This window comes from Misgurnus anguillicaudatus, chromosome 17, assembly GCF_027580225.2.
Source record: "Misgurnus anguillicaudatus chromosome 17, ASM2758022v2, whole genome shotgun sequence".
Classification (NCBI taxonomy): domain Eukaryota; kingdom Metazoa; phylum Chordata; class Actinopteri; order Cypriniformes; family Cobitidae; genus Misgurnus; species Misgurnus anguillicaudatus.
In genome coordinates, this window is record NC_073353.2 from 7287972 (window position 1) to 7315853 (window position 27882).

A 27882-nucleotide genomic window follows, 5' to 3' on the forward strand; every position below is an offset into this window, starting at 1 on the left:
TGTTTTAGCAATGTAATAGCTTTAAAATAGTACCCATCAAATGATTTGCCATGGTTGGGTGAGTGCAGCTTTGTCATATCCATAACGTTGTTTCCTTTCTTTATTTGTTGGGTATTACTGCATCTGGCATGTGCATTTTAATTCCTACAAATTATGTTGTTTCCCAAAAACTTGTCCTCAAAACATATATGGTTTATTTATGTATAGACTGATATAGACATATATTTTTCTAAAAATCAGGGGTTAAAGCAAATGCAAACAGTTTGCTCAATATACTGGTAATAAATGCATATTTTTATATCTAAATTTTTCACTGAAATGTCACATCCATATAACTGGAATTGCTCAAGAGTCCTCCAGATGTTTCTTCACCCGAGGGTTTGTCTGTGAAATGACTCTGGTCTGTAAGATCTGTGCAGCAGTGCTCTCTTACTCTCAAATGTTAGAAGGTATTGTGTGTGTTCACACATGAACACTGAGACAAAAAAAGAAACAGAATCAGCATTTTCTTTAAATTACATTTATTTTTGGGATCTGCTTCCAGCACACTTCCACACTGTACATAAAGCAACCTTCAATAAAGATATCTTGGTTAACTCATGAGCTATTGCACATCTGACTCTTAAATATTTTCTCTTCTAATGGTGACAGTAAAGGAGTTTCTCAAGCACACGTGAGAATACATTTCAATGGCAACTAAATCTATGATTGAACCATCGTAATACAGTTTATACAGCCGCAGACAGAAATGATCTTGCTTTAAATAAGACTTGAAGGAGAAGACGAAGGAACGCGTGACACACGTCAGAAGAGATGAGATTTTAGGATTCTCAAGAGAAAAGACCAAACACTACTGATTCTCTCATCCTGATTGGCTGATCAGGATTTTCCAGAGAGAAATCTGAGCTGTGATTGGTCGGAGCTTTTGAGAAAATAACTAAAGCATTTTAGACATTCTTATGAATCAACTCGAGCAAGTGTATAGGGAAGAATTTATAAGATATGTTATATTGATGACAGCATTAATACAGCCATCTAATTAATTTGTCATAGGAAAACAAACACAATGCAAATTAAATTTTAAAATGGTTTTTGCACAACTGGAGGTAGTCAATACTTATATGTATCAAAATCTACACAATGACACTTACCTTTACATGTAAATTTTGTTTGTATTTGTGCACGCACGTACACATTGTTCGTCTTTAAGGCTCAGCAAGACTAAAGGGAAATTGTTTCTGTATTGTAACGCAAGCAGTATAGATTGTGTATTCCAATATCTATGTATAGATTAGTTTTACAACCTATGTGCTGTTTTCTGACTAAACAAACCAACATGCAACAGTGAGATACAAGAGACAGGATACATGATATGAGTGCATGAAGATTATTGTGTAGAATATAAGACAGTACAGGTAGATAGTGAAGGAAACTGGGAATGAAATTTGTGACGAGAGCTAAACGGCTGCATGCAGACATCAGAGATGTGGAGAATCTACAGAAAACAAGAGAACAAACATTGAATTATAAAACATATCAACATTAGTTATTCATTCAAAGTGTGTGTGTGTCACCTACATTAAATGATTAACTGGCTGCTGTTCCCTGCTGCATGATATAGACTCGTGAAGCATCATCCAGTGCACTGCCACAGTGAACATCACTCCTAATGTCAAAAAATATTCAATATGACCCACATGAACACAACCCATGTCTGCTAATGTTTACATATCACATATTAGATATAATGGCAGGTCTTCTGCGACATTGAGTATTTGTAAGCATGTAAAGTACAGAATTGTGGCTGCATGAGCTAAAGACCTAAACATTCACATCTGTTTGTGTACGGTATGTCCCTGACCTTGTTTTTTAAGTCAAAATTAACCCCCTCCCCCCAAAAAAAAATCTAAAGGACTATTTAATACAACTGTGGCGCTCACAAGCTGACAAATGTGGCTTTGCTGACCCATGCCATGAACAAAATGCTACTAGTAATATTTTCAAAATGGGGGGTCTTCTCGATAGATCATTCTGCACTGACTTTCTGGTTTAGTTGAGATGATGTCACCACACCCAAAAATGCTGCACATTCCGACACAGCAAACACGTTTTTGTGGGGTCCACTTGGGTTAAAGGGGTACAGAGTGGGCATGGCCTCAAAATGGGCATCTTATCCAGGGCCCACTTGGGTGACTCAGTTAGGACCCACATGGCAGTTGGGCTCCCCATGTGGTTCCTAGTTGGGTCATTAATGGGAAATGTGTGCATGGGCTACACCAGGGACTCAATTTGTTTTATCAAATATACAAACATAATTAATCCCATATATAGGTTGATTACATGGATATATAGTGCATATACTGTATGTTGTTGTTGTTGTTTTGATTAATAAAATTAATAAAAAAAACCCTGCTTAAAAAAAGTAAAGCATAAAGAATACAAGTGTCATGGTTCTGTTCTGTTCAAACTTTTTAGTTTGTATTTTAAGTCCTTGTTTTTGTCTCATGCTTGTAATTATTTTGTAGTGGTTTTGTTCATTGGTTCCCTGTTGATTATCTCCCCAGATGTGTCTTGTTATCTTGTTACCCATGTGTATATATTGCCTAGTGTTTCAGTTTTCTTTTCTCAGTTGTTGATGGATGTTGTGCTTGTGCGTTCTTGTTTAAGTTTTATACAAAAGCAATGTCTCTGTTTGAGCATTATCTTTTCTCCGTTTTGGTTTTTCTTGTTTTGGAACTGCATTAGAATCCTCTGCTTGCCAACAGATTATGCAAAGTAAGGTTTATTTTAGATACTTGTATTTTATAAAGTTTTAAATGTACGAGTTATAATGGGCATGTTCAAATGATTCTAAATTAACTTTGCTTAAAAGTGTGAATCACTGGTTTTTGTTCATTAAAAAAACTTTAGCATTTTAGTGGATTAAATGTGATTGTATTTTAGATTTTTTTTTTTTTTGTAAAATAAGGTAAATCAAAAAGAGAAAAATATTAGAATGTTTGTATGTCTGTTGTGGCTCAAGAGACTTACAAAAGACCTAGCTGGGTCCCATGTAGACAGACTGCTATAGGCACCAAATGGGAGCTACATGGTTAACCAATATGGGTCCTAAAAGGAGCCCATCAAGGCTCCTTCATCAGCCCATTTGGGCTAAGATGATGTTTCCCAATCCTGGTCCTCGAGGCCCCCCTCCCAGAAAGTTTTAGATGTCTCCTTATGTAACACACCTGATCCAACTTATCAGCCTCCTTCAAAAATGATAAACATGTCTCCCTAACAAGCTGGTGAGTTAAATCAGGTGTGTTAAATAAGGAGACATCTAAAACTTTCTGGAAGGGGGGCCTCGAGGACCAGGATTGGGAAACACTGGGCTAAGAGACCTACATAAAACCTAGCTGGGTCCCTTCTAGGGATGGGACGATTACCGGTTTCACGATTAACCATGATAAAATGTCCTGACAGTTAGTATTATCGTTTAAAATGTAATTATCATTACAACCGTGTTTGATTACCGTGATTTTGAAAACTCCCGGTAAATCCTTTCCAGTCAGAATCAGCTTGACGCACGCGTGTGCAACATTGGTTTTTGCACGAGAAGGCGTAGCGGAAGGCAGTAACAGGTGCATTGTGTTTTAATGCGTTGCTTATGTGTGCATTTGATGTTCTTATTTAAGGTACTGTTCATTAAAACAGGTTCATACATCTCAGGGCTCCATGTTAATGTTCATTTAATGCAGGGGTGTCCAATACGACCAGTCGATCGCAAATGCAATGCCGGTAGATCGCACATAAGTTAATAACTTTGTATGCTGCTCTACGCCTCCACACCCTTTACTTAAAACAAAGCGCCAAATTGGCATTATGGTCTTATAAACAAGTCTTTTTGAGTTGCTGCGCATTTCTTCCCAAGTGTGTTTTTATCAATCTTATGCCTGCCTGCTGCAGCTGAGTCGTCTAACTTCCGAAATTTTGATGCACATTCTTGTATGTGCGCACGACCGAACGAGAGAGAGGGAGAGAGATGCATCTGATAATGTAGTCATTTCTAGTTTATTTCATCAAAACCGCATCTCTGCTATAAGGAGTACTCGGCATGCACTCAATGATTTTTTTTTAACTCCTCAAAAAGAATGGAGTAATGGTGACAGCCCTAAATTCAACGTAGAAATAGTCCTCCTAACACACATTTAAAGTGTTATTAAAAAATGTAACAGTGTTTTGTTAAAAAATGTTTTTTAGCAGGTAGTTCTTGTTGGCTTTATCATTTTAAAAGTAGATTGCCACACAAAAAAGGCTGGACACCCCTGATTTAATGTTTATGCTTAAAAAAGTGCATATACTGTAGCTGCTAATTGTATTTGTTGTTTGCTGATTTTCAAAAATAAAACTTGTTAAAATGTTTTCAGTGTGTGTATCAGTTCTTTTTGAACATTTCCATCTCAATTTATGAAAACCATGATAATACTGATAACCGTGATAACTTTGGTCACTATAATCATGATATGAAATTTGCTAACCGTCCCATCCCTAGTCCCTTCTCTATCTCATGTAGACAGACTCCTGTAGGCACCAAATGGGAGCTACTTGGTTAACCCATCAAGGCTCCATCATCTGCCAATTGGCTAAGAGACCTACATAAAGCCTAGTTAGGTCCATTCTCTATCCCATGTAGACAAACTCCTGTAGGACCCAAATGGAAGCTACCTGATTAACCATATGGGCCATTTAAGGAGCCCATCAAGGATCCATTATTGGCCCATCGGCTAAGAGACCTACATAAGACCTATCTGAGTCTGATAGACAGGGTCCTGTAGGCACCAAATGGGAGCTACCTGGTTAACCCATATGGGTCCTATAAGGAGTCCATTAAGGCTCCATTATCAGCCCATCTGGGATAAAAAAAAACCTACATAAAACCTAGCTGGGTCCCATCTCTATCTTATGTATAAAGACTCATTTAGGCACCAAATGGGAGCTACCTGGTTAACCCATATTGGCCCGATGAGGAGGCCATCAAGGCTCTGTTATCAGCCCATCGGCTAAGAGACCTACATAAGACATATCTGAGTCTGATAGACATGGTCCTGTAGGCACCAAATGGGAGCTACCTGGTTAACCCATATGGGTCCTATAAGGAGCCCATTAAGGCTCCATTATCAGCCCATCTGGGCTAAAAAACCTACATAAAACCTAGCTGGGTCCCATCTCTATCCCATATAGACAGACTCTTGTAGACACCAAATGGGAGCTACCTGGTTAACCCATATGGGCCCTATATAGAGCCCATCAAGGGCCTATCATCAGCCCATCTGGGACAACACATGTGGGGCCACCATGGAACAGAGGGCAAAATTAGCTGGGTCCCAGTTGGGTAGCCCATGTGGGCTCCACATATCAGCACAGGTGCAACGTGTGTTTTGGCTGGAAAGGCACTTCAATCAGCCTCTAAATCTGTTTTCTCAAACACGGACTGGTCAAATTTAAATGAACACATTAATTGTGAACTTTATTAAATGATAACTCTGTAGCTTAAACTGGTCAATTAAACACATACATCTACAGACAGTTACTCTGCTCGCACTGAATCTCCACATAAATGTTAGTTTCACTCAACAAAGCAGGTAAGTCTCTCAGTTTAATGTCAATTCATGCAGTGGTGTTTATCTCAACAGCTCATACAGCAGATAATACAAATGACTGAAGAGTAATACCCCTCACCTGTTATCATTTATATCTGTGCTGTTTCCTAGGAAGGACAAAGAAAACGAATAAAAAGTTATCACTGTTACAATAAAGTTAGAAATTCATATCTAGTGTTCACATCACATTAGAAGCAAAGAACAAGTACAGTATAATTAACACAGACACTCACTGTCCTCCTCACTCCAGAACTCAACTCACCATTCTCTACGTCAAGCGGACAGGAGCTCAATATGTCTACGGATCTCACAGTGCTGTATCCAACTCTAAAACACACACGAGAGCGGGAGAGATGAGCATCACAGGACAGTGAGACAGAGACACCGGCTGCGATACGGGGATACTCACGTGTTGTTGGTTTTCTGGAAAGCAGCGGTTTCCTCTTGTTGAAAGAGTGCGTTGCTGTAGGACGTGGCAGGCTTGCTTGTACGTATGGAGGAGAAGCTGGTGGGTGACGTGGCTGCGGCATGATGTCCGGGTCTTACAGGCTTTGCTGCAAGAGGTTAAAAACAAATCAAATTGTATACTTGTTTACGTGCTTCTAATTAAAAGCAGGACATCGTGCTTCGTTGAAATGCGTCTGATGTTACGCTACCGATTTGAGCTGCGTTGGGACGGCGCAGTGGATAACGCAGGCGCATGGCGTCACGTATACGCTCCACCTCCTGCTGGTAGCGACGGCGGTCGTTCATGGCACCCTGCTTGGCATCCTTCAGTGCTGCCTCCAGCGCCCGAACGCGCTCAGCCGTAGAACGAAGACGCTTCTCCAACTTCGGAAGCTCACAGCGCAAATCTGCATTATCACGTACCAGCTGTGTGAAGAGAAAGAAGTTATTAAAAAATATATACTGTATAGACTAGAATTTCATCACATTTCCCCTTCTATATAGTGCCACCCTATAATTTAGTGCATGTCTGTCTGTGAATAGTGCATTCTGACCTGTTTATGAACCTTTGTAAGCTGATCCAGGTTGTTCTCAAGAAAGGAAATCTTCTGTTTCTGAGTGTTAGACCCCCCACTATCATCAGGTCCAGTTTCTGTACTCTACAGATGAAACGTTTATCAAATAAAACAGTTTGAGATGCAGTGAAAATCTGTCACAACATTGACATGTGTAACTTACTTTTTTTAACTCGAGTCGTGAGGTCTTGAACGAACAGCTTGCGCAGGTTGTGGAGGGTCTGGAGTTCGCGGGCCTGAGACAGACAGAGAAACACATAATGATATACTGTAGATCACAACTACATGAAAGTCAATATGTCATCATAAGAGACACACATTTACAATCATCAAGTCCTCAAACCTCTGAGCGGACACTCAGAATATCATCATATCCATTAAGAAACACATCAGTCAATGAGAAAGAAAGAAAGAAAGAGAGGAAATGTTGAGTGTAATCAAGGAGGCGTACAGTATGTAAAACTTACCACAGTCTCCTCAAGGCCTTTAAGATCCTGTTTAGACTGCGCATGTCTCTCCTGCTGAAAGCTGAAGGAAAGCAAACAAACGTTGACATTCACTCGTTTCACTGCTGCACGATGACATCAAAATGTGTGTTAATCTGTAATAGTTTAACATACGACAGCTGATCCAGACAGGCGCTTTTGGTTTCGTCTTGGATCTTCAGGTTACTGAAACTGGACCGCACGTGAGCCAGCTCCAGCTCCAGAGCTTGATTCTTACTAGATAACAGGTTATGACATCATTATAGTTATTCATGATATAAATGAAACATGTACCACTAATGGACTACATAGCAATGTTGAATTGTTGAAGTAAACTGACTCTGTAAGTTCATCAATGAGTCGCTGTTTCTCATTGATCTCATCTCTCAGGTGGCTCAGTTGACTCTGACGTGACTCCACATGGACAGCAGAACGACTAACAATCTTCTGCAGAAACGCACAAAAACTCGTAAAAATGAATCACATGATAAATCAAATTTTTATATCTGAGGAATCATCTCTTGGTCATCATTACCACTCTGTATCTTTATGAAATACTATAACATATTCAAGTAATGTGTTAAAGTCAGGTAAGGAGAAATGATCAGAAGCTGCAGTTTAATCTCTCTTACCTTCCCATCAGCCTCTCTGTCTGCCTTCTCTCCTTCATTCAGCCCAGACACATGACTCTCTAAAATCAAAACAAAAGTACAGACAGGATTATGCTTCTCCTATAAAGCCTGTTATGAGTTGTCTCTGAATGTATGCTTTATCTTACGTTAGATTAAATAAATGTGTTTGTTACCCGAGTTCTGCAGCATGTACAGTTCTTCACTCAGAGCATCATAATTATCCTCCAGCTGCCTCTTCTTATGCTCCACGTTCTGCATATACTCAGTGAGAGATCGAATCTTTGCCTCATGCTAAGCACACAAACACACACACAAACGGCCAGTGAAGTCAATGCTATCATTTTACATGTTTAAAATGTTCAGAGCATGGTTTTAAAGCAACACTTAAGAGTTTTTGCTCTTTGCTCCCCCTACAGGTTGGAAGCGGAATTGTCCATTACCACTGTCGTAAATAATTTAGCCTACTGCAGCAAAGCGGGCTCTGATTGGATTGTAGGTCTGCCGTAAAGCAAGTTCTGTAGTTTTCACTTGAACTACATGACCGCGACCCAACGGTTGGAAACTTCTTTAGTGCAGTTTTGGCCAATAGAGGGCTGCAAAGCAAATGTGAAAGTGCAGTTCACGCTGTTTCGGGTGGATGAACGACTGAAACTTTTTTGAAAACGTTATTTTAAAGTAAAAAAAACTACATCTTACAGTGTTTCCCACAGACTTACAGTTTATTTGTGGCGGTACAACCACCAGGGGGGATAACTAATATATGTAACTAAACACGTCTGCACAAAAAAGCCATGCACACACCACCCTCATCCCTAACATTGTTGGTTTCTCTGTTGCTTGTACTTCTTGGATTTATTAAACTCTCATTTTACTTGCACCTCCAGTTGCATTGCCTCATTTATTACAGAGCACTGGACCCGAGAAATGGATCCAGCAGCAAAGCTCAACGAGTCCCATCAGAGGAAGAGCTCAATGGAGAAACATACATTTCTATTTTGTGAGAATGTGGACTGTGTTAAAGGTGCTGTATTTGCTTTTTACAGCTAGCAGTTAAACTTGGTACACCGCAGTCCAAATTCAAAACATTGGAGTTTTTTTCCCTGCCTCCTTTTTCATAGCTCAGCTTCTGCAGAGATGGATTAGGTTGCCGAAGTTTCACCCAGAGGTGAATTAGTCTCCCATACGTTAGGGTTAGCTGGACGAGTCTCCCAGGGGTTAAGGTTAGGTTAGATGGACGAGTCTTCCGTGGGTTAAGGTTAGGTGGACGAGTCTCCCATGGGTTAGGTTAGGTAGACAAGTCTCCCATAAGTTAGGGTTGGGTAATCGAGTCTCCCATAAGTTAGGGTTAGGTGGATGAGTCTCCCATATTTTAGGGTTAGGCTAGGTGGACAAGTCTTCCGTGGGTTAAAGTTAGGTTGACGAGTCTCCCGTGGGTTAAGGTTAGGTTAGGTGGACGAGTCTCCCGTGGGTTAAGGTTTACGTAAGGTAGACAAGTCTCCCATAAGTTAGGGTTAGGTGAATGAGTCTCCCATAAGTTAGGGTTAGGTGGACGAATCTCCGATATGTTAGGTTTAGGTAGACAAGTCTCCCATAAGTTAGGGTTGGGTGAACGAGTCTCCCATAAGTTAGGGTTAGGTGGACGAGTCTCCCATATTTTAGGGTTAGGCTAGGTGGACAAGTCTTCCATGGGTTAAGGTTAGGTTAGGTGGACGAGTCTCCCATGGGTTAAGGTTTACGTCAGGTAGACAAGTCTCCCATAAGTTAGGGTTAGGTGGACGAGTCTCGCGTTGGTTAAGGTTAGGTGGACGAGTCTCCCATGGGTTAGGTGGACAAGTCTTCCATGGGCTAAGGTTAGGTGGATGAGTCTCCCATGGGTTAGGTTGACGAGTCTCCCATAAGTTAAGGTTAGGTTAAGTGGACGAGTCTTCCATGGGTTAAGGTTAGGTGGACGAGTCTCCCGTGGGTTAAGGTTTGGGGGAACGAGTCTCCCATGGGTTAGGGTGGACAAGTCTCCCATGGTTCAACCCTAACCCAACCAGCACCACACTGGTGTCCAGGTGTTCCCAAAGGGGCCTGTCAGGGTGATCATAGCCCTGGAGTCCCTAGATGGAGTCCTGCTATTATTTCCCCGGCCTAATTGTGGTCATCTTTTACCCCACCAGATTACTCCATCATATTTTTAACTGTTTTTGTGTTTTTTTTCTAGAGTTATGAATATGGATGTTCTCTTGCTCCTTAGTTCCTTCTGGCTATCTGCCAATTTATTAACTAACTAGCAAGGATCATATCATAGCCTCATTCTTTACAGTAAAACATGTTCTGACAAATTTATGACCGATTTGACTAGTGAGGGACCCTTAAAATCCTGCAGTGTATCTTGCGCTTACACACCTGTGAGATGAGGAGCTGGCAAGAGGAGAGCTCTCGGCTAGTTTCCTCCATCTTGCGATGACACTCTAGCTGCATGTTTTCCAGCTGTCTGCAACGCTTCACCATGGACTTCACCTCCGACTTAATCTTACTGATGTAGAGTCGTGCCACAGTGAACTCCTCCTCGATGGCTCCACTGATCTCCACCGGCTACACATACAGGCAGAGAGGAGAGACTGAGATTAACACACATAAATGCCTGCTGCAGATATTTCTGCCTGCTAGTCAATATTGCATTCAAGTCATGTTAAAATCTATAATACAGTAACAACTATAATGTGAAACACACAGGGCGTAAAAATAACTTTGGCTGGTGACTTTGGCAGGAAGACATTTAGCTCAGCTTTCTTTTGGTGAGGTACAGTGAGTGACTTAGACTTGGATGGGGAGCGTTGGGCCATTAAAGGTTGAGAAAAACTGTGCTCAACAATATGTTTCAGCTGCAACTATATTGACAGTAGAGCACAACTGTCTGGAGTTTTCTTGCTCAAATTCTCCCAGAGGAGTCTCTCAGCTTACCAGTTTGATTTCTCCATTGCCGACGATGGAGCTGAACTCGCTGAGGTCCTTCATCAACCCGTTTAACACGTCAGCGATGCGTTTCCTCTGCTGTGAGCTCACTTCCTGCATCTGAGCAAGCTCCGCCTCCAGCTCTATCAAACTCGCCTGAAAAGAAGCCAAAGGTTTAACCAAAGAAGATACTGACATTTAATTTAACTGTACAGATTCTCACTTGATATTCACTTCTTAATTACTGTGTATTCTTCTTCTTTAACTCATGTATAATAGAAATGTGACGTATGTCAGGTTTGCATGAATAACATCACAGTGTCATTTTTAATTGTATAGTGCTTTAACAAAACATTGTTTCAAATCAGCTTGTTTTATTCCTCAAAGCAAGACTGTGTTACATAGGAATGCGTTGCATGCATGCATTACCATCTTGTGGCTGAGCTGCTCGGCGAGCTGTTTGTTATGAAGGCTCTTCTCCTCCACCTCCTGACTCTTCTGGTCGTAGTTGACAGCCAGCTCTTCTAATGCCTGCAGAACCTCTCGCACCTCAGCTTTAGCGCTCTCGCTCTCCGTCTGCAGTCGACCCAGTTCTGTCTGGACCTTATCACTGTCACCACGTGAGGACGCCAGCAACTGTAACATACACAGAAGATCGAGTGGCTCTCTTCACGGGTTCTTAAGATGTTTGCATTGCTACAATACTGCAGCAACTAGCTGTATCTGATCTTTAACAAACATGGAATTATGTTTTTTTTAAGAAACCTACCCATATTTGAGAGGTGATAAAAAACAAATGATACAAGGATGAAACTGGGTTTTTTGTTTGTTTGTTTAAAAGCAAAGGGTCTTTGCAATATTATATGTAATGTTGTGAAAATCATAAAAAATGCTGCCACTGGCTGGCAACTTTTTGAAAAGATGGCGGGGAAAGAGTTAATTAAACTGTTACTGAGTTAACCGTGTTCCTCTAGCTCAGATTGTCTAAGCAGCATACGGTTGTGGATGCGGAGAACAAACTTACTGATGAAAAATGTATAGAAAGTAAATTTGGGTTCAAGTGCCTGCAATATGCATTAAGGTAAATCTAAACTGGGCGGTGATGATCTTGACAGAATGTGACCACTGACCTCATCCTGATCTAAAATCTGTTCCTTCAATTTCTCCACCAGCTGACACTGAAGATTGATCTCATCATCCTAGAAGACACAGAGCAACATAACAGATGTCCGGATGAATAAATAACATTTATTTTAAATAAATACTGTAGAGCAAACGTGATGTGTAATATTAAGCAATGGTGGCTCGTGACTGCTCTTCCGAGGGGCGCGTATCAAAATTTGTGTTCGGAGTGTCATGTGTGTTGCTTGTGTTTTCAAAATATGTGTTTGTTGCGTCATGTAAACCATGTGCATCACATGTTTTGTCAAAATAAGTGTCTGCTGGCCACGCGTCAAAACAGTTTATGATAAAAGAGACACTCACGTTCACTAATTACACGCAAGACACTTCCTTAACACTGAACTCTGATTACGCATGAGATTATGTGAGTATCTGGCAATCACGAGCATCTCTTTTATCATTAACCCTTTAGACGCGTCTGCATCAGGCACTTATTTTGACAAGACACGTCATGCACATAGGCTCACTCGACGCACAGAACACATATTTTGAAATTACAAACCACATACATGTTGTGACAAACTTCGCATCGTGTGCCTCGAAAAAAGAAGTCACCGGCCGCCACTGATATTAAGTAATTTTGCAATGTGTTTACCTTATCATCCAGCTGTCTGTAAAGTTTGCGAATCTCCTCCTCATATTTCTGCCGCTCCTCCTCAGAGATCCGCACTACGATGGAGGAGGAGTCCGAGTCTCTGTCTCTCATCTGCTGATGCTCAGATGATCGATCATTATCCAGAGAAACCTCATCATTGACATCCAGCTTCACCACACCAGCATCCGTCTGTTCGGTTTCTGGAACATTCTCTCCTGTAAGGCACATCCTCTTTTTCAGCTTTTACACAGCATCAGTACTCATATCAAATTAATCAATAAAAAAGCATCACTTTTTTATTTACATAGATAATGAAACGCACAGATATGAGGACGTCAATATGTTGATGTGATTGTTCAGTGTCTGATCAAGAATCTTTTATTACTACAGACTGCAATGTCATCTTTTTTGAGGTTATTCGGGACAATAACTGTGGTTCTCAATCATGTTCCTGGTGATTCACTGCTCTGCACATTTTGTAAGTCTCTCTTATCTACAGTAACTCTCATCAGATCATTAGATGAAGTGATCTAAGTGTGTCAGGTAAGAAAGGCATACAAAATGTATTTTTCCATGAAGAACTTCACCTGAATACTAAATGGTACTAAAATAACTAACTTTCATTTTAAAGTGCCCATATTATGAAAAACTCACTTTTTCTGGGTTTTTTGGTGTTCTTTTGTGTCTCTGATGCTTCCACACGCATACAAACTTGGAAAAAATCCATCCATGCTGTTTTGAGTGAGATACAGATTTCTTAATGTCCTCTGCCTTGAGTCTCAGATTGCACGGGTTCAAACTCAGCTCCGTTGTGACGTAACTAGCCGTTTCGTCACATTCTGTTTGAATTTTCCCGCCCACCACCCCACTCGCAGGTCTCCACCCACCAGGTAGCTAGAGAGCACAGAGAGCAGTCACTTCGCTGATACCCTCTATGCTGTTATCATGTCTCACGGAAATAACAGCACTATTTGGATATTCTGAATTATACTCCCGCCTACTTTTAAAAACAAAGTTTTAACGCGTGTTTATTGGAACCTAAAGTGTAATCTCATATAGCCTACAGTTTGTTACGACGTAAATAGTCCTCAGATTGTAAGCGATATTATTTTCTATTACAAGACGTACATGCGAAATCTGATGTAAACAACAGACTATACCTTTATATTTCACGGATTATACGCATTTGTGGACAAAATTGGTCATTGGATGTACTCTAGACAGTTTTCATGGATTATTCACACATCTGAAACAGACTTGATTTGATTCACGATCGTTATATCAACACAAAAGGTAAGAAGTCACGTTATATTTTGCATGTTGTCATCTTCTGTCACAAAATACTACATTTATGATGCAAGAGCATCTGTATCTCAAAACAGAGACCATAAATTGACGCTAATCCCGTAAATTATACCTTTTAAATGTATAGTAATGTGAATAATATTGTTTGTAGACCGTAGGCTATATAGATATTTTTTGAAAGCTAGATAGTTTGCAGCGTGGTTTCGAAAGTTAAAAAAAAAAATTAACGTTTTTTTTTTACAATTCAACATGAACTAAGTAATAGTGCTTTGCCAAACTAAAAGTGTTTTGCCAAACTAACCGAGACCGGGCCTTAACGACCTGATCTGTACTGCTCACGATACCACTGAGCACGCACACATGACGTTAGTAGTGGGGTGTGATCAAATGAGCAGCAGCTCATAAATATGTAATGACCACCTCAAAACGGCACAATCTGAAATGCCCTGAAACAGAGGCTACTAGAGATGGGTAACAATCTTTTCCTACAAGCTATTTCGAGCAAACAACTTTTGAAACATGTTTTATGGAACTCATACACCTATTTAACTTGTGAAAAAGCAGTCATAAGATGGGCACTTTAATGTTATCTGTCACAATAAAAAGATTTGGTCAAGCAAGAAAAGCCACTAATAACTAATTAGGCAGAAAAAAATTTAATCTGATGCTGCACAAAAACTAAAAATGCATCAAAGCCAATGTTTTTACCAATCTTTGGCATACCCAAGACGGTGAAAAACGTAAAAAAAAAAATCCAGTCTACAATCACTTTTTGTATTGAAAATCTGTCAGTGACATCACTTATGAACTTGGCAATTAAAGAGTTAAAATCATGGAAATTTTGCAAACATTTGGTTGTTTTGATCAGTACTGAGGGTGATTAATCTTGTGAATTACTTCACTTGTCGTGAGCCTACTGTAGTATGTGGCCTTTCACTTGGTTTCATAAAACTTGACGTTGCCCTCATATCAAAAAATTTACAGAGCTCTGATCTACATAATTTATTGTATGTGTATTGAGTGATGCGTATGTGACATGACATGAAGAAAGTTGGTTTATTTTGAGTCTCTCCACTACGCCAGCGCTTCAGCTCCATCTCCAGTCTCTGGATGGTGTCTCTCAGACTCTTGCTCTTCTCCTTTTCCTTCTCATACTTTCTCTTCCACTGTTCAGCAGTCAGCTCCAGGTTAATGGAGGCGGCGTTCTTGATGGTTTTAGCACTGAAACACACACAGACAAATCAACTACTGCATATTTGCCTGCTTCCAGTAAAATATATTAAACATCATCCAGAATCACAACAATTTACTCATGAAGCAACTGTCAACTAACACCATATAACTAACATGTAACATATGTAACAAATAACTAATTTGCTGTAATCTAATGACATATACAAGAGCTCATTGTACTATAAATTCAAACTGTGCGTTTCTAAAATGAAAACATTAAACCAAAAAACGATTTATTGAAACTAGAGTTAGTGTTGTTTATAATGTAACACACAAAAGCTGTTAAGGGTATGTAAAGCATTTACTTGTAGCATTTATCTATACGTTTTCAGTCTTAATGATAATTAAGTGTTCATGTTAACTTTTATGTGAAGAAACTAGTGCTGGGAAACCATACACAATTTTAATCTAATAATCAAATTAAATTGCACAGAAATATAATCAGGAAAATAAAGAAATGACCCTCAAATTAAATTAAATTAAATAAGCAGTGCTTTACATGTTTTTCAGGGTGGTCTGTAGTTTCAGATACAGAAACTGAATTAAGTAAATAAATGTAAAATAATACAGCATTAGTCATTACTGTATAAATTCAATATAGAAACTTGCGTGCTGCTACCCACTGTGCTGCCCATATATGTTCTGTGTGTGTTTGTGTTACCGCTGTCCAAACATGAGAGTGGATTTGGTCTCGGCATCATTATAGCTTGAGGGGGAGCAGCAGATGAACATGGTGGTCCGGCAGTTTCCTCCCAGAGAATCCTGCAGGATCCTGGTCATCTTACTGTCTCGATACGGCACATGAGTCTTCTGCTCACACGAGGGAAATAACAAAACACACGGCCATGAGTGTGTGTGTGTGTGTGTGTGTGTGTGTGTGTGTGTGTGTGTGTGTGTGTGTGTGTGTGTGTGTGTGTGTGTGTGTGTGTGTGTGTGTGTGTGTGTGTGTGTACTGTAAGTGTGTGTTTGTGTGCTTACGGTTCCTTCGGCAAGAGCGGAGATGACGTTGCCCAGAGAAGACAGAGATTTGTTAATGTTTTTAGCTTCATCCAGAACAGCTCCAGCAGCACCGGTCTTACTGACCTATATTAACACAAAACACACAGATGATCTGATATTTCGTCTGATGATTTGACTGATCCTTACAAACATCTGTCAGTTATTCATCTATAGGTGTAATTTGACGGGTGGGACATGTCCCCACCACTTTTTGCCAAAGTTTGGAAATGATAATGAAATGGCAAGACCTTCTCACTGCCAGCCAGATCCACCAGGTAAAGTTTTCCACAGAGTTTCTGCTCGGTCTCCACGTGTTCCTGTTTGATGTTTATCAGGAAGATGCTGTGACTACGAGAGCTGTGCTCATTCATGTCTGACGAAGGAAAAACAACATTGTCTGATTCATTGCTTTTTCTCAAACATAGTATCCAAATATCCAAATTCAATATTTTGGTGTCACAGTGCTGAAACCACGCCCACCTAGCTTGACTCTAGTGACAGCAGTGGCTGTTTAACCGTCACTCAAATGGCCACGCCATTAATTATGCAGAACTTTAAGGATTAATTTAATTTAAATGGATGAGTTACACCCCCTCATAGTTGTCATAAAGGGCAACATTTGCTATATAGACCAAAAAAAATTTTTGTACCAGACTGTAAACATATTATTTTCTACTGTAAAGTTGGGCATTTTAACATGAAGGTTTATGGGGAATGACTCCCTTTTGGAGACAGCCTCTAGTGGCCAGTCGATGAATTGCAGTTTATGTCACTTCCATATTGGCTTCATCAGAGAGATCGAAAGGTTGCCCCTCGGTATACACACAATGTACTGTATATGTAATAATCTGTAAGTATTGTAAGTCTACAGAGCTTACTACAGGCAGTATACAATCTTCATGGTGTGCTTTTGTAATGTTCAGATGAATGTACAGACGTTTAGACAGTCTAAGGTAGTTTGTGGAGTCTTACTGTAGCTGGTATTAACTACAGTAGTGTTGTATACTTATAAAAACATTATATGTTTGTTTTGAAAGAGAAATAATACAGTATAAGTACTCACTGGTGACAGCGACGTGTCGATTAGACTTGCCCTCATCTATGACATCCATTACTTCTTCAGGACTGGACACAAAACGTTCGGTGCAGCCCTTGAATCCACAGCAGAAACGTTAATTCACACACAACATACTCATGTCACCTACAAATGTTATGTATGCAATTATATCGCAATATGATTGTTCAAGATCACCTTCACATAAGGGACACGGTTCTTATCCTCGTGGACAGACAGGTTGGTCTTTGTGACTAAAGACAAACAACAGAGAAATAAACATAATGGAACATGAAAATAATATATTATTGACATTTAGATGCACATCTTCTATTTCCACAAACCATCCAAAAGATCCCGGATTTTTTCCATGTAGATCTCAAAGTAGGACACCTGGGAAAAGCCAACACTGGTTTTAGGAAAAGTGTCTCGAAACACCAGCATGAAAATTATATATATATATATATGTGTAAGCTTACCTTGATGTGAAACTCCAGGTTTTCATCCATTGAGAAGATGTGATTGAAGATGTCCTCAGCGATACGTGGGATGATGCCCATCTGCTGAGGGTCATGCAAGTTGCCCTGTGGGTGGAGCCAAAAACAAACTGAGTTCATGCAGTTTCATGGTGCTGTGAAAACATGTTGATTTTCTGAGAGCATTATTTACAATTATTTCAAGTGTGTCTGTTAAAATGGTTTATTAAACTGTTTTATCAGAATCTAAACTCAAATTTTACCTCCATGGTGTGAGTTTTCCCAGAAGAGGTCTGACCATAGGCAAAGATGGTGCCATTGTAACCTCCCAGCACATCTACACACACAGATCAGATTATTGTCCAGACTGATTTCATTTAACTCTGATCATTGCTTAATCATTGACATTTGTTGAGTTTGCACTAGTTAAGATTTCTAATGATCTACTGCTGGCTGCTGACTCTGGTCTCTTAACTATACTAATTCTGCTTGATTTAAGTGCAGCATTTGATACTATCTCTCACAGCATTATGTTACATAGACTGGAATCCGTTGGAATTGTTGGAACCGCTCTAACTTGGTTTCAATCATACTTTACTGGTCGTACTCAATTTGTACAGTTGAAACAGTTTCAATCAAAACCCTCATATGTTAATTCTGGTGTACCGCAGGGCTCAGTATTAGGTCCTCTTTTATTTATCATTTATCTTTTACCCCTTGGTAATATTTTTAGGAAATTTGGTATTCAGTTTCATCTGTATGCTGACGATACCCAACTCTATGTGTCTTCTAAACCTTCTGCTAATTTCCCTCCAACTATTCTATCAGATTGTTTGGCAGAAATTAAAGATTGGTTTACGTTGAATTTTCTTAAACTTAACTCCAATAAAACGGAAATTCTTTTAGTTGGTTCAAAAAATAATTTGATGAAATCTACCTGTTCATCTGTGAATATTGATAACTTACCAGTAAGTCACTGTATCTAAACAAGTTAGAAGTCTGGGGGTTATTTTTGATGGTACTCTTTCATTTGAAGCACACATAAATAGTGTCGTTCGCTCTGCTTATTTTCATTTGCGTAATATTAATCGTCTGCGTCCAGCTCTTTCAGTTAAAAGCACAGCAATTCTTGTCCATGCCTTAGTTACATCTCGTATTGATTTTTGTAATAGTGTCTTGTATGGTTTGCCTTCAAAATTACTTAACAAATTACAATTAGTTCAGAATTCAGCTGCTCGAATCATTAGCAGAACTCCCCTAGTTGAACATATCACACCTATACTACAACACTTGCACTGGCTCCCGGTAAAATATCGTATTCAGTTTAAAATTTTTCTTTTTACTTATAAAGCACTTAATAACCTTGCTCCGACATACTTAACTGACCTTCTTCTTATTTATACACCTTCATAAACTCTAAGATCATCATCATCACTTACACTGGTTCTCCCTAGAACTCGCACTACTTCTATGGGGTCCCGGGCTTTTAGTCATGCAGCTCCTTACCTTTGGAACTTGCTGCCACAGGATGTGCAAAACAGTGGTAGTCTCCTTGTTTTTAAATCTCGCCTTAAGACCCATCTTTTCCGCGTGGCTTTTATGTGATTCTTTTTTTTAGGGTTTTGACATTTACATTGTGTATATCATTACTACTGCCTGTTTTACTGTGTTTGTAAGGTGTCCTTGAGTGTCATGTAAGGCGCCTAAAAATAAAATTTATTATTATTATTATTATTATTTGATAAACCAGCTACATATACAACATTCAAACATATGAATTAGACAAAACTAAATAAAAAAGCTTTTTGTTACAAGCATGTTTCATTTATCTACTGTAGAGCAATTCCAGTGTTATAGATGTGAACCATTATGATAGCCCCACCCACTAAAACAAGACAAATATGCATGAGGTACAGAAGTCCACTTCCACTAATACATTTGACTTAATCAAAGTATCAACATATTAAAGATTAAAGACATCAAAGTACAGAGAGAGCATTCAGAACAGTCTGATCTCACAGTACCTTAATGTTGTGCACTAATGGGTCTGTACATAACTGCATGAAATCAAACACATCTAAACACTACTTTAGACCAAATGTAACAACATGTATAAATTATTATACTAAGAGCACAAACAGCAAAAACCTGCATGACTCAGATGCAAAAGCCACTAAACTAGTCAAAAATTAGATAATGATGTTTACAGAATGTTCTTGGCACGTATACGTTTATCAAATACATTCACTTCAAATCCGTTTATTTCTGGCCTCAGACCATTTAGTAATACGGCATTGTTGGAAGAAGTCCTCTGTGCATGAAAGACGAATGTAAACAACCGTGGAATCAAATTCAAACATGAGTACCTGGACCTGAATACAACCTGAATGTGGCAGTCAGCGCCCCTTAATGTGTGCTTCAGTTTCTTAATTTTTACATTCTGACTTTCATCATTTACAATGTTTCTAACTGCATCTTTAGTGATTTTGCAACAGTTTACTCTTAAACCCTATTCACACGATTAGTATTACCTGGTGACCTCTGTAATAACTGTGATTTGTAATAACTGCGGAGGTTGTCTGTGAACTTAATCCTGTGCAAATCGTCCATGTCTGACCTAGCATATTTTGTCAAACACAGAGGTCCTGTGATAATATTAGTCCCGTGCAAAACGGCATCTCTGTGATTTGGCATAGTTGTATATAAGTTTTCAAGGATTTTGTTACTGTGCTCCTTAATATCTATCTTTTTGTTTTTCTCTGTTTGTCCGTCTTTCGCACTGCAGCTGAAGCGCACATGCGGCTGGTTAGGACAAACATCGAATTAACATGAAAAAGGTACATTTTACCAATTGTCGCGGCATAGCGTGTAGTTAGGACACAGTCTTAGGCAAAGCCTTGACATCATTTCCAGGAGATAAGTCAGTAAATTCGAGTAAAATCACAGGCTTCATTTATCCCATGCGAATGCACCACACGAAATTCAGATGTAGGGGGTAATTTCTAAATCACACACAGTTCCCCACGGTCCCCCCAATAGGCCTTATGTCTTGTCCAAACAAGTGGACTTTTTGAAGTGGAGTTTTTTTTTTGGCAATGTAACGTATCCACTGAGAGGCGAATTTTGAGAAGCCAAGTGTAGTTTTATTTCAATTTAACAAGAACAAAAACAAAACATAGCCATGGAGCAGTGTTGGGCCTGGGCCGTGGAGCAGCGGCTGGCCTGGGCCGTGGAGCAGCGGCTCAGACACACCAGCGACGTCCCCTCTGCTCTCGGCCTCAACCCTTATAACCCACCCCCCAAATAAATTTAAGGGTGCTGGTGCGGCTGCGCCATTTTGGCTGTGGGCACTGGTGTGGTGGCCATCTTGGGAAAAGGTTCAGGTATGGCAACCTTCTTGGGAGGATGTTCAGGCATGGTGGCCATCTTTGGAACTAGTTGAGGGGTGGCGGTAATCTTGGAACTGGTTCAGGCGTGGCAGACATCTTGCGAACCGTGTTCAGGTGTGGCGGCCATCTTGGGAACAGGCTCAGGAATGGCGGCAATCTTGGGAACAGGTTCAGGCGTGGCGACCATCTTGGGAATTGGTTCAGGCGTGGCAGACATCTTGGGAATTGGTTCAGGCATGGCGGCCATCTTAGGAACTGGTTCAAGAGTGGTGGCAATCTTGGAAACAGGTTCAGGTGTGTCGGCCATCTTGGGAACTGGTTCAGGCATGGTAGCGGCCATCTGTGGAACATTTTCAGGCATGGTGGCAGCCATCTTGGGTGTTGCAGGTGTCTCAAAAGACGGTTCATGGGCTGCAGTGAACTCCGTGGGAACTGTAGTGCAGTGTGTGGCCCAAGCACACCACAGAGCTGTAGCCATCACTGGTAGGTAGCACTGCAGACAAGCAATAGATATCTGATGCCTCTAGGAATACCTGACTTGGGACCACTAGCGCAGCATACATGACATGAGCAGACTCTGGTTTGGCAGGCTTAACGTGAGCGGGCTTGACTTGAGCACGCTGTGGCAAGGCAGGCTTGATTTGAGCAGGCTGTGGCAAGGCAGGCTTGACTTGAGCAGGCTGTGGCAAGGCAGGCTTGACATGAGCAAGCTGTGGCAAGGCAGGCTTGACTTGAGCAAGCTTGACATGAGCAGGCTGTGGTAAGACAGGCTTGATGTGAGCAGGCTGTGGCAAGGCAGGCTTGACACAATAGAGACGGAGTGGTAAACTACTGGGCTACAGTTCCCACAGTGAAAGGAGAGCCACTCAACAATAAAGCACGGTCAATATTTTGTAGGGTCCAAACTGAAGTATTACGTGACATTAAAGGAACACGCCCACATTTTGGGAATTTAGCTTATCGTATCCCCCAGACTTAGATAGTCCATACATACCTTTCTCATCTCCGTGCGTGCTGTAACTCTGTCTGACGCAGCCCCTGCTAGCTTAGCTTAGCACAAAAACTGGAAGTGAATGGCTCCAGCTAGCAAACTGCTCCCAATAAGTGAACATTTTTCCTATTTATGTGTTGTGATTTGTATAGTCACAGCGTGTACAAAAAACAGGGTCATATGAGACACAGCCATCTTTTAACAGTATACATACTGGGAACTATATTCTCAGAAGACGAAGCACTACTACTTGGACGGAGTGATTTGCACAACTCTGACCGAACTATCTGCTCCTCACCAGGGGTGTTCTCGGATGCAAATCACTCCGCCCAAGTATCAGTGCTTCGCCTTCTGAGAATAAAGTTCTCAGTATATATACTATTAAAAGATGGCTGTGTCTCATATGACCTTGTTATTTGTACACGGTGTGACTATACAAATCACAACACATAAATAGGAAAATCTTTGCGTTATTTTGTCACTTATTGGGAGCAGTTTGGTAGCTGGAGCCATTCACTTCCAGTCTTTGTGCTAAGCTAAGCTAGCGGGGGCTGCGTCAGAGTTACAGCACCCACGGAGATGAGAAAGGTATGTATGGACTTATCTAATTCTGGGGGATACGGTGAATAAGCTAAATTCCCAAAATGTGGGCGTGTTCCTTTAAACAGGATTTAGTCCAAAACGAAAAATTTAGTCCAAAACGAAAAACCTTGGCAAAGATGAACAAGTAGATCTGCTGGGTTCGTAATTGGTCAAGCTTTCTGTAATGTATCCACTGAGAACCCAAGTGCAGTTTTATTAAAACTTAACAAGAACATAAACAAAACATGGCATGACAAGATCCAAGACATAAACATACCTCAACCAGTAGAACATTACATTCACAAAGCTTGACAGAGACAATGGGAACATGAGGTCAATATATACAGACAAGGAACCAATCAGAACATGACACACCAGGGAACAGGAAAACTAGAGACAATCATGGCAATGAACAATATCAAAATAAAAGACACGAACATGAAACATAGAACTTAAAAATTAAAGACATAAACAAAAGACAAGACAAAACCCTGACAGGCAAAATAAAGCTTGCATGCAAGTTAGACGGTTTTGCAGCTAAAGACAGTAACATTTGTTAAATGAAATAAATATAGTATGATTTGTGAAAAGCATTTCATTTCAATCACTGACTGATAACCATTTCATTGCCATTAAGGTGAAATGCTTTTACAAGAAAACATGTCTGACGCACTTAGAGGGTTTTGCATCTGAGCTCTTCAAATATGATGTCATCTATAACATCAGATTAGTGTCAGTGTTTCTCAACCATGTTCCTGGAGGTTCACCAACACTACACATTTTTCAACATCCTATTCAAACACACCTAAATGCAATTATCAGCTCATTAGTAAAGACTCCAAGATGGGGAATAATGGGCTCAGATGTGGGAGGTATCCAAAATGTGTTGGTGTGCCTCCAGGACCAGGTTGGGAAACTGATTAGCTAACACCTCCTTTAAAAGTTATCAATGGTTCAACTATAGTAAACATAGTAAAACAACATCAACTAGAAATTTACTATGCTTCTATCACAATAATCATTGTTTAAGCAGGTAGTTAGCATAGGTAGGTAGCAGGTAGGTTCAAAACCATAATGGATTTTTTTAAGGCAGTGGTTTTCAACTTGAGTCCGGGTGATCCACTGCTCTCTTATCTGACAGACTCAGTTGAGTCCATATAAAGACATCTCAAGTAATGATCTGATAATCAGAGTCAGATCATGTGTCAGATAAGAGAGGATTAAACACTGCTGGTCTAGATTAAACCTGGCAGATGATTTTTCTGCCTTTCGCTCATGTGAAATTAAGATAGTTAAGATTCCATCTAGTAAATGAAATCACAAATAAAGGTTTAATGTATTCATAGTCTTTAAAGTTCAATCTCTTTCACATATTGGATTTACAGTTTTTTACAATCACTTTGCTACTATTTTCAGAACCTTGATGTCATTTTTCACAACTCTAGACACAAAACTCACAACCAAAGATCAAAATGCACATTTTTCAAAACTCTTAAGTCTTTTCTCAATTGCTTGGATACAATACACATAAAACTTGGATCATTTGTTCATTCAACCAAAATCACATGTTCAATATGACACAACTTAACATCAAAGTACTACTGTTTCAAAAGGCTATTCACACATCACATTTCAAATAAGTGTCTATTCATTTTCTTACAATGATCTAACTATCAATCAATACAACTGCCCAAAATGATAAGTAACTGTTGCATTATTCGTAATAGTTGTATGGAAACAGACAAAGAATCTTCCATGTTTACTGAAAATCATGAAAGTTTCAAGATAATGAGGTTCATTGTAACCAATAAGCATGGAGCATGAACCAATGATCACTGTACTGTATAGATGCAGGCCCTTGTAATTGCTTGTCCAATTCTGCCAACTTGTTACTGATGATTGAGTGCAGATTGTGAAATGATGTGACCTATGTTGTGATTGTACTGTAGTGTTTTCATCAATACATTACAAACTTTGTTCAATGATTCCAATGTGTCTGTCGTATTCTCTCTACTACTGCAGAACTTTTACAGATATGTATTTGCTCTACATGTACCATAATGAAATCTGTATCACCAATTTTGTTCTACAATACTTAATGATTGTACAAACAATGACTTAGTGAAACTATCAGTTGCTTGTGTGTGGGTGATCTATAGTTTTGTTTCAATGGTATTTCACAGTAAATTTGTGTTTTGAAACAATGATTGTGCAAGTGCAAGATGTATTTAAAGATGTGAATGCACAATGCAATGTTTTGAACACTAGACAGCCTGTGTTACAAGTGATTACCGTTTTGAGTTTTGTATCTAAAGTTGTGAAAAATGACATCAAGGTTCTGAAAATAGTAGCAAAGTGATTGTAAAAAACTGTAATGAAGTGCTTTTGCTTAATGTGCATGTTATGTTTTATCTGTAATTATTAGCAAAGGTTGTATGTTTTTATATACATACATGTTATGTGGTTTCTTGTATAATAGATGATTTATTGTCTAGATGGGAAATGATTTAATAGTATATATTTTTGTAGAAGAGTTTTAATTGTCTTGATGAACATTAATTGTGGGTTGTGTGGACTAGAGGGGGATTCATAAGCCCCTGAGCCTAGCAACCTGTGTAAATCTGTAAGGGTTTTGTCTTGTGTTTTGTTTGGTTTTGTTGTTAGGTCCTTTAATTTGATATCATGTTTTGTTCAAGTGTTTTATTTTGAAATCTGGTCATGTCATGCTTCACATTCAACTTCCTGTTTGTTACTATAAAACTGGTTCAAACTCATATCACCTTGCAAAGTATTGTATGTGTAACACTGCATTACCAAGCGTTTCTGTTCATTGCCTTGTTTCTTGTTCATGTTTTTTTTTTCTTGTTCATGTTTTGTTTCTTGTTCATGGTTTTGACCCTTGACTGTTTATTTGGATTATGCTTTTGGATTACCATGTTTGGATTCGTTTGCCTGCCCTTTTGGGATTTATTAATAAACTTCTCTTGCATTTGGATTCTCTCGCTTTCCCTCGCTTTGTGTAAGTAGCCTACGTTACAAAATCTTAATCCACCCCTGGTGTGCCCAAATTTTTAATTCATGGTCATTGGTCATGATGAACTTTGTATGGAATTGCCCTCTTCTGCCAAATAATGACTAATATTTAATAAAATGGGCACAAACTTGTTTCTTATGGCAAATAAACTTACTTTGTTTTGCTAATGTAAAGCTGACTGTACACATAAACGTTCACAAACACACACATATACACTGACTGACCTTTCACGATCTGCTTGGCACAGGTGTTATAAACCTGCTCTTGAGTGGTGTTAGTGGGAAACACACGGTCAAATGCATACGATTTACCCTGCAGACACATAAGAACAGATTATACCACACATTACCACACATCACATTACAGCCAGAGACAAAAGAGATGAGTGGGGGATAAATACACACAAACACTCACACACGCACACACTGGTTTCTAAACTTTATGCTTCCTTAGATAGGACATTTGGTCCCCACAACCTGATAATTATCAGGTACACACACACACACACACACACACACACACACACACACACACACACACACACACACACACACACACACACACACATAGATATATCTGTGATATGCAGCTTTGGGAAAAAATTAATATACTTTTCTGTTTTTCTAAATGTATTATATAGGCTAGAGATATGTGTTTAAGTAAGACTATAATTTTTTTTTCATTCTGTCATCTACTGACAACTTTTCTGCCAAATTCCAAATAAAAATTATTTATTTGCACTGATTTGAATAGCAATAACAGACAAACCAACAAAAAGAAAAAAAAATCAGATCTGGAATACTTTAAAGAAAACAAGTTTATATTAATTTTTAAACAGCACAATACTAATGTTTTACATGTTTTTATAAATAGTTCAAAAGTGAATATTTAATGGAATAATCCTAATTTTTAGTCACAACTTTCATGTGTCCTTTCATGCTCTCAGTCTTTTACATTGTTGTTGGGTGACTTTGTTACTCCTGAGGTTTGCTTTTGTTTGACTTTAACAGACACTGGACTGAAACGATCACAATTAGAAATAATGATTCAAGGCAAAACTAAACCTTGAGTGGTCTCTTAATTTTCTAGAGCTGTATATGTCTATGGTGTACACCTCAGTCCAAATACACACACACACACACACACACACACACACACACACACACACACACACACACACACACACACACACACACACACACACACAGTATTTATGTCTCACTGTGGCAATATAAAGTATTTATTCTCACATCACTGCAATATTCTCTATAACTTTTCACAATATTACAATCAGATGATATTCAGCGCATGTCAATATTTATTTATTTAGGATTTATTTCCCCTTAGTCAAAGAAAACTAGTCATAGGCCTACATCACCTGCCACTCCCTTCATTCACATCATCAGTCTCAGTTAACTCATGAACACATTAACACACTACACAGATATAATATGTGTATATACGGTATATAATAACCTATCGTAATAAAAGAGAAATTAGATTAACTCACATCTGTTTATAAGAATAATATAGCACACGCATATAACAGCAATGTAATGTAAGATAAATAAATCTGCTGAGATACATATGTGTGTCTGTGTGTGGTGGTGTTGTTATATAGATGTCAGCATCAGTGGCCTTATCATTATGGGATGTTTATCTCACCCCGATGACGACCGTATCGTCTCCTTGAAATGTAGGCAGGAATTTGTCTCCTCGCAGGATTTCGGCCTGATTCAGCGGCCTGAAGCGACACAACACTTTAATATTACACTCAGCGACCGCGTCCGTCATGATGTCACTCGCAAACCTCGAGATATCAACAACACTACAGATGAAATTTATATGACAGAACAAGATGAAGCCGAATGGCCTGAACTCCAGCAAATGGCGGCGGATCGTCGAAACGAGCGAATCTTTAAACGTCTAAACGTTCAGCACTGATCAAAGCTTTCGACGAATGATGATGGTCGTTTATTATAGATTATTAAATGTGCCTCGTCGTTGACGTAGATTTTATTTGTTGTTGTAAATCTGCTCCTGCAGTGATGGTGCTGCTGCTGCTGTGCTGGTGCTGATGATGATGATGCTGTTGTCATGAGAGATGCGGATTCAGGGCGTGGCTCTGACGCTTCGCATCTCAAACAGCTCGGAAGAATGGGCGGAGCTTTCAACATAAGATGATTTTTCTATCTATACTGAATGTCATGTTTTTACTCCTCGCAGTATTTTCAGTTCGGTTCACTGCCTCTTCGTGTTATCATTGAGAGGTAAATCGTTGTTTTTGCTGAAGAAGCAGCGATCACGTGATCACTGTTACTTTT

The 27882-nt window shown here is 39.5% G+C and overlaps 1 protein-coding gene across 1 annotated transcript; it reads right to left on the minus strand.

Moving 5' to 3' along the window:
- Positions 1-504: 504 nt before the first annotated feature.
- On the minus strand, positions 505-27764 carry kif5aa (kinesin family member 5A, a). Its single transcript, XM_073854897.1, has 29 exons — positions 27224-27764; positions 25783-25870; positions 17826-17899; positions 17566-17670; positions 17431-17479; positions 17285-17340; positions 17096-17183; positions 16281-16405; positions 16012-16116; positions 15695-15843; positions 14867-15021; positions 12496-12704; positions 11849-11917; positions 11148-11354; positions 10728-10874; positions 10170-10358; positions 7952-8069; positions 7779-7837; positions 7487-7593; positions 7282-7383; positions 7129-7189; positions 6822-6897; positions 6641-6741; positions 6296-6512; positions 6049-6193; positions 5902-5966; positions 5719-5746; positions 1579-1666; positions 505-1495 (listed from the first exon to the last, which is right to left on the minus strand). Exons 1-28 carry the CDS (start codon positions 27350-27352, stop codon positions 1588-1590), a joined length of 3102 nt encoding a protein of 1033 aa, XP_073710998.1. The 5' UTR covers positions 27353-27764; the 3' UTR covers positions 505-1495; positions 1579-1587.
- Positions 27765-27882: the final 118 nt, after the last annotated feature.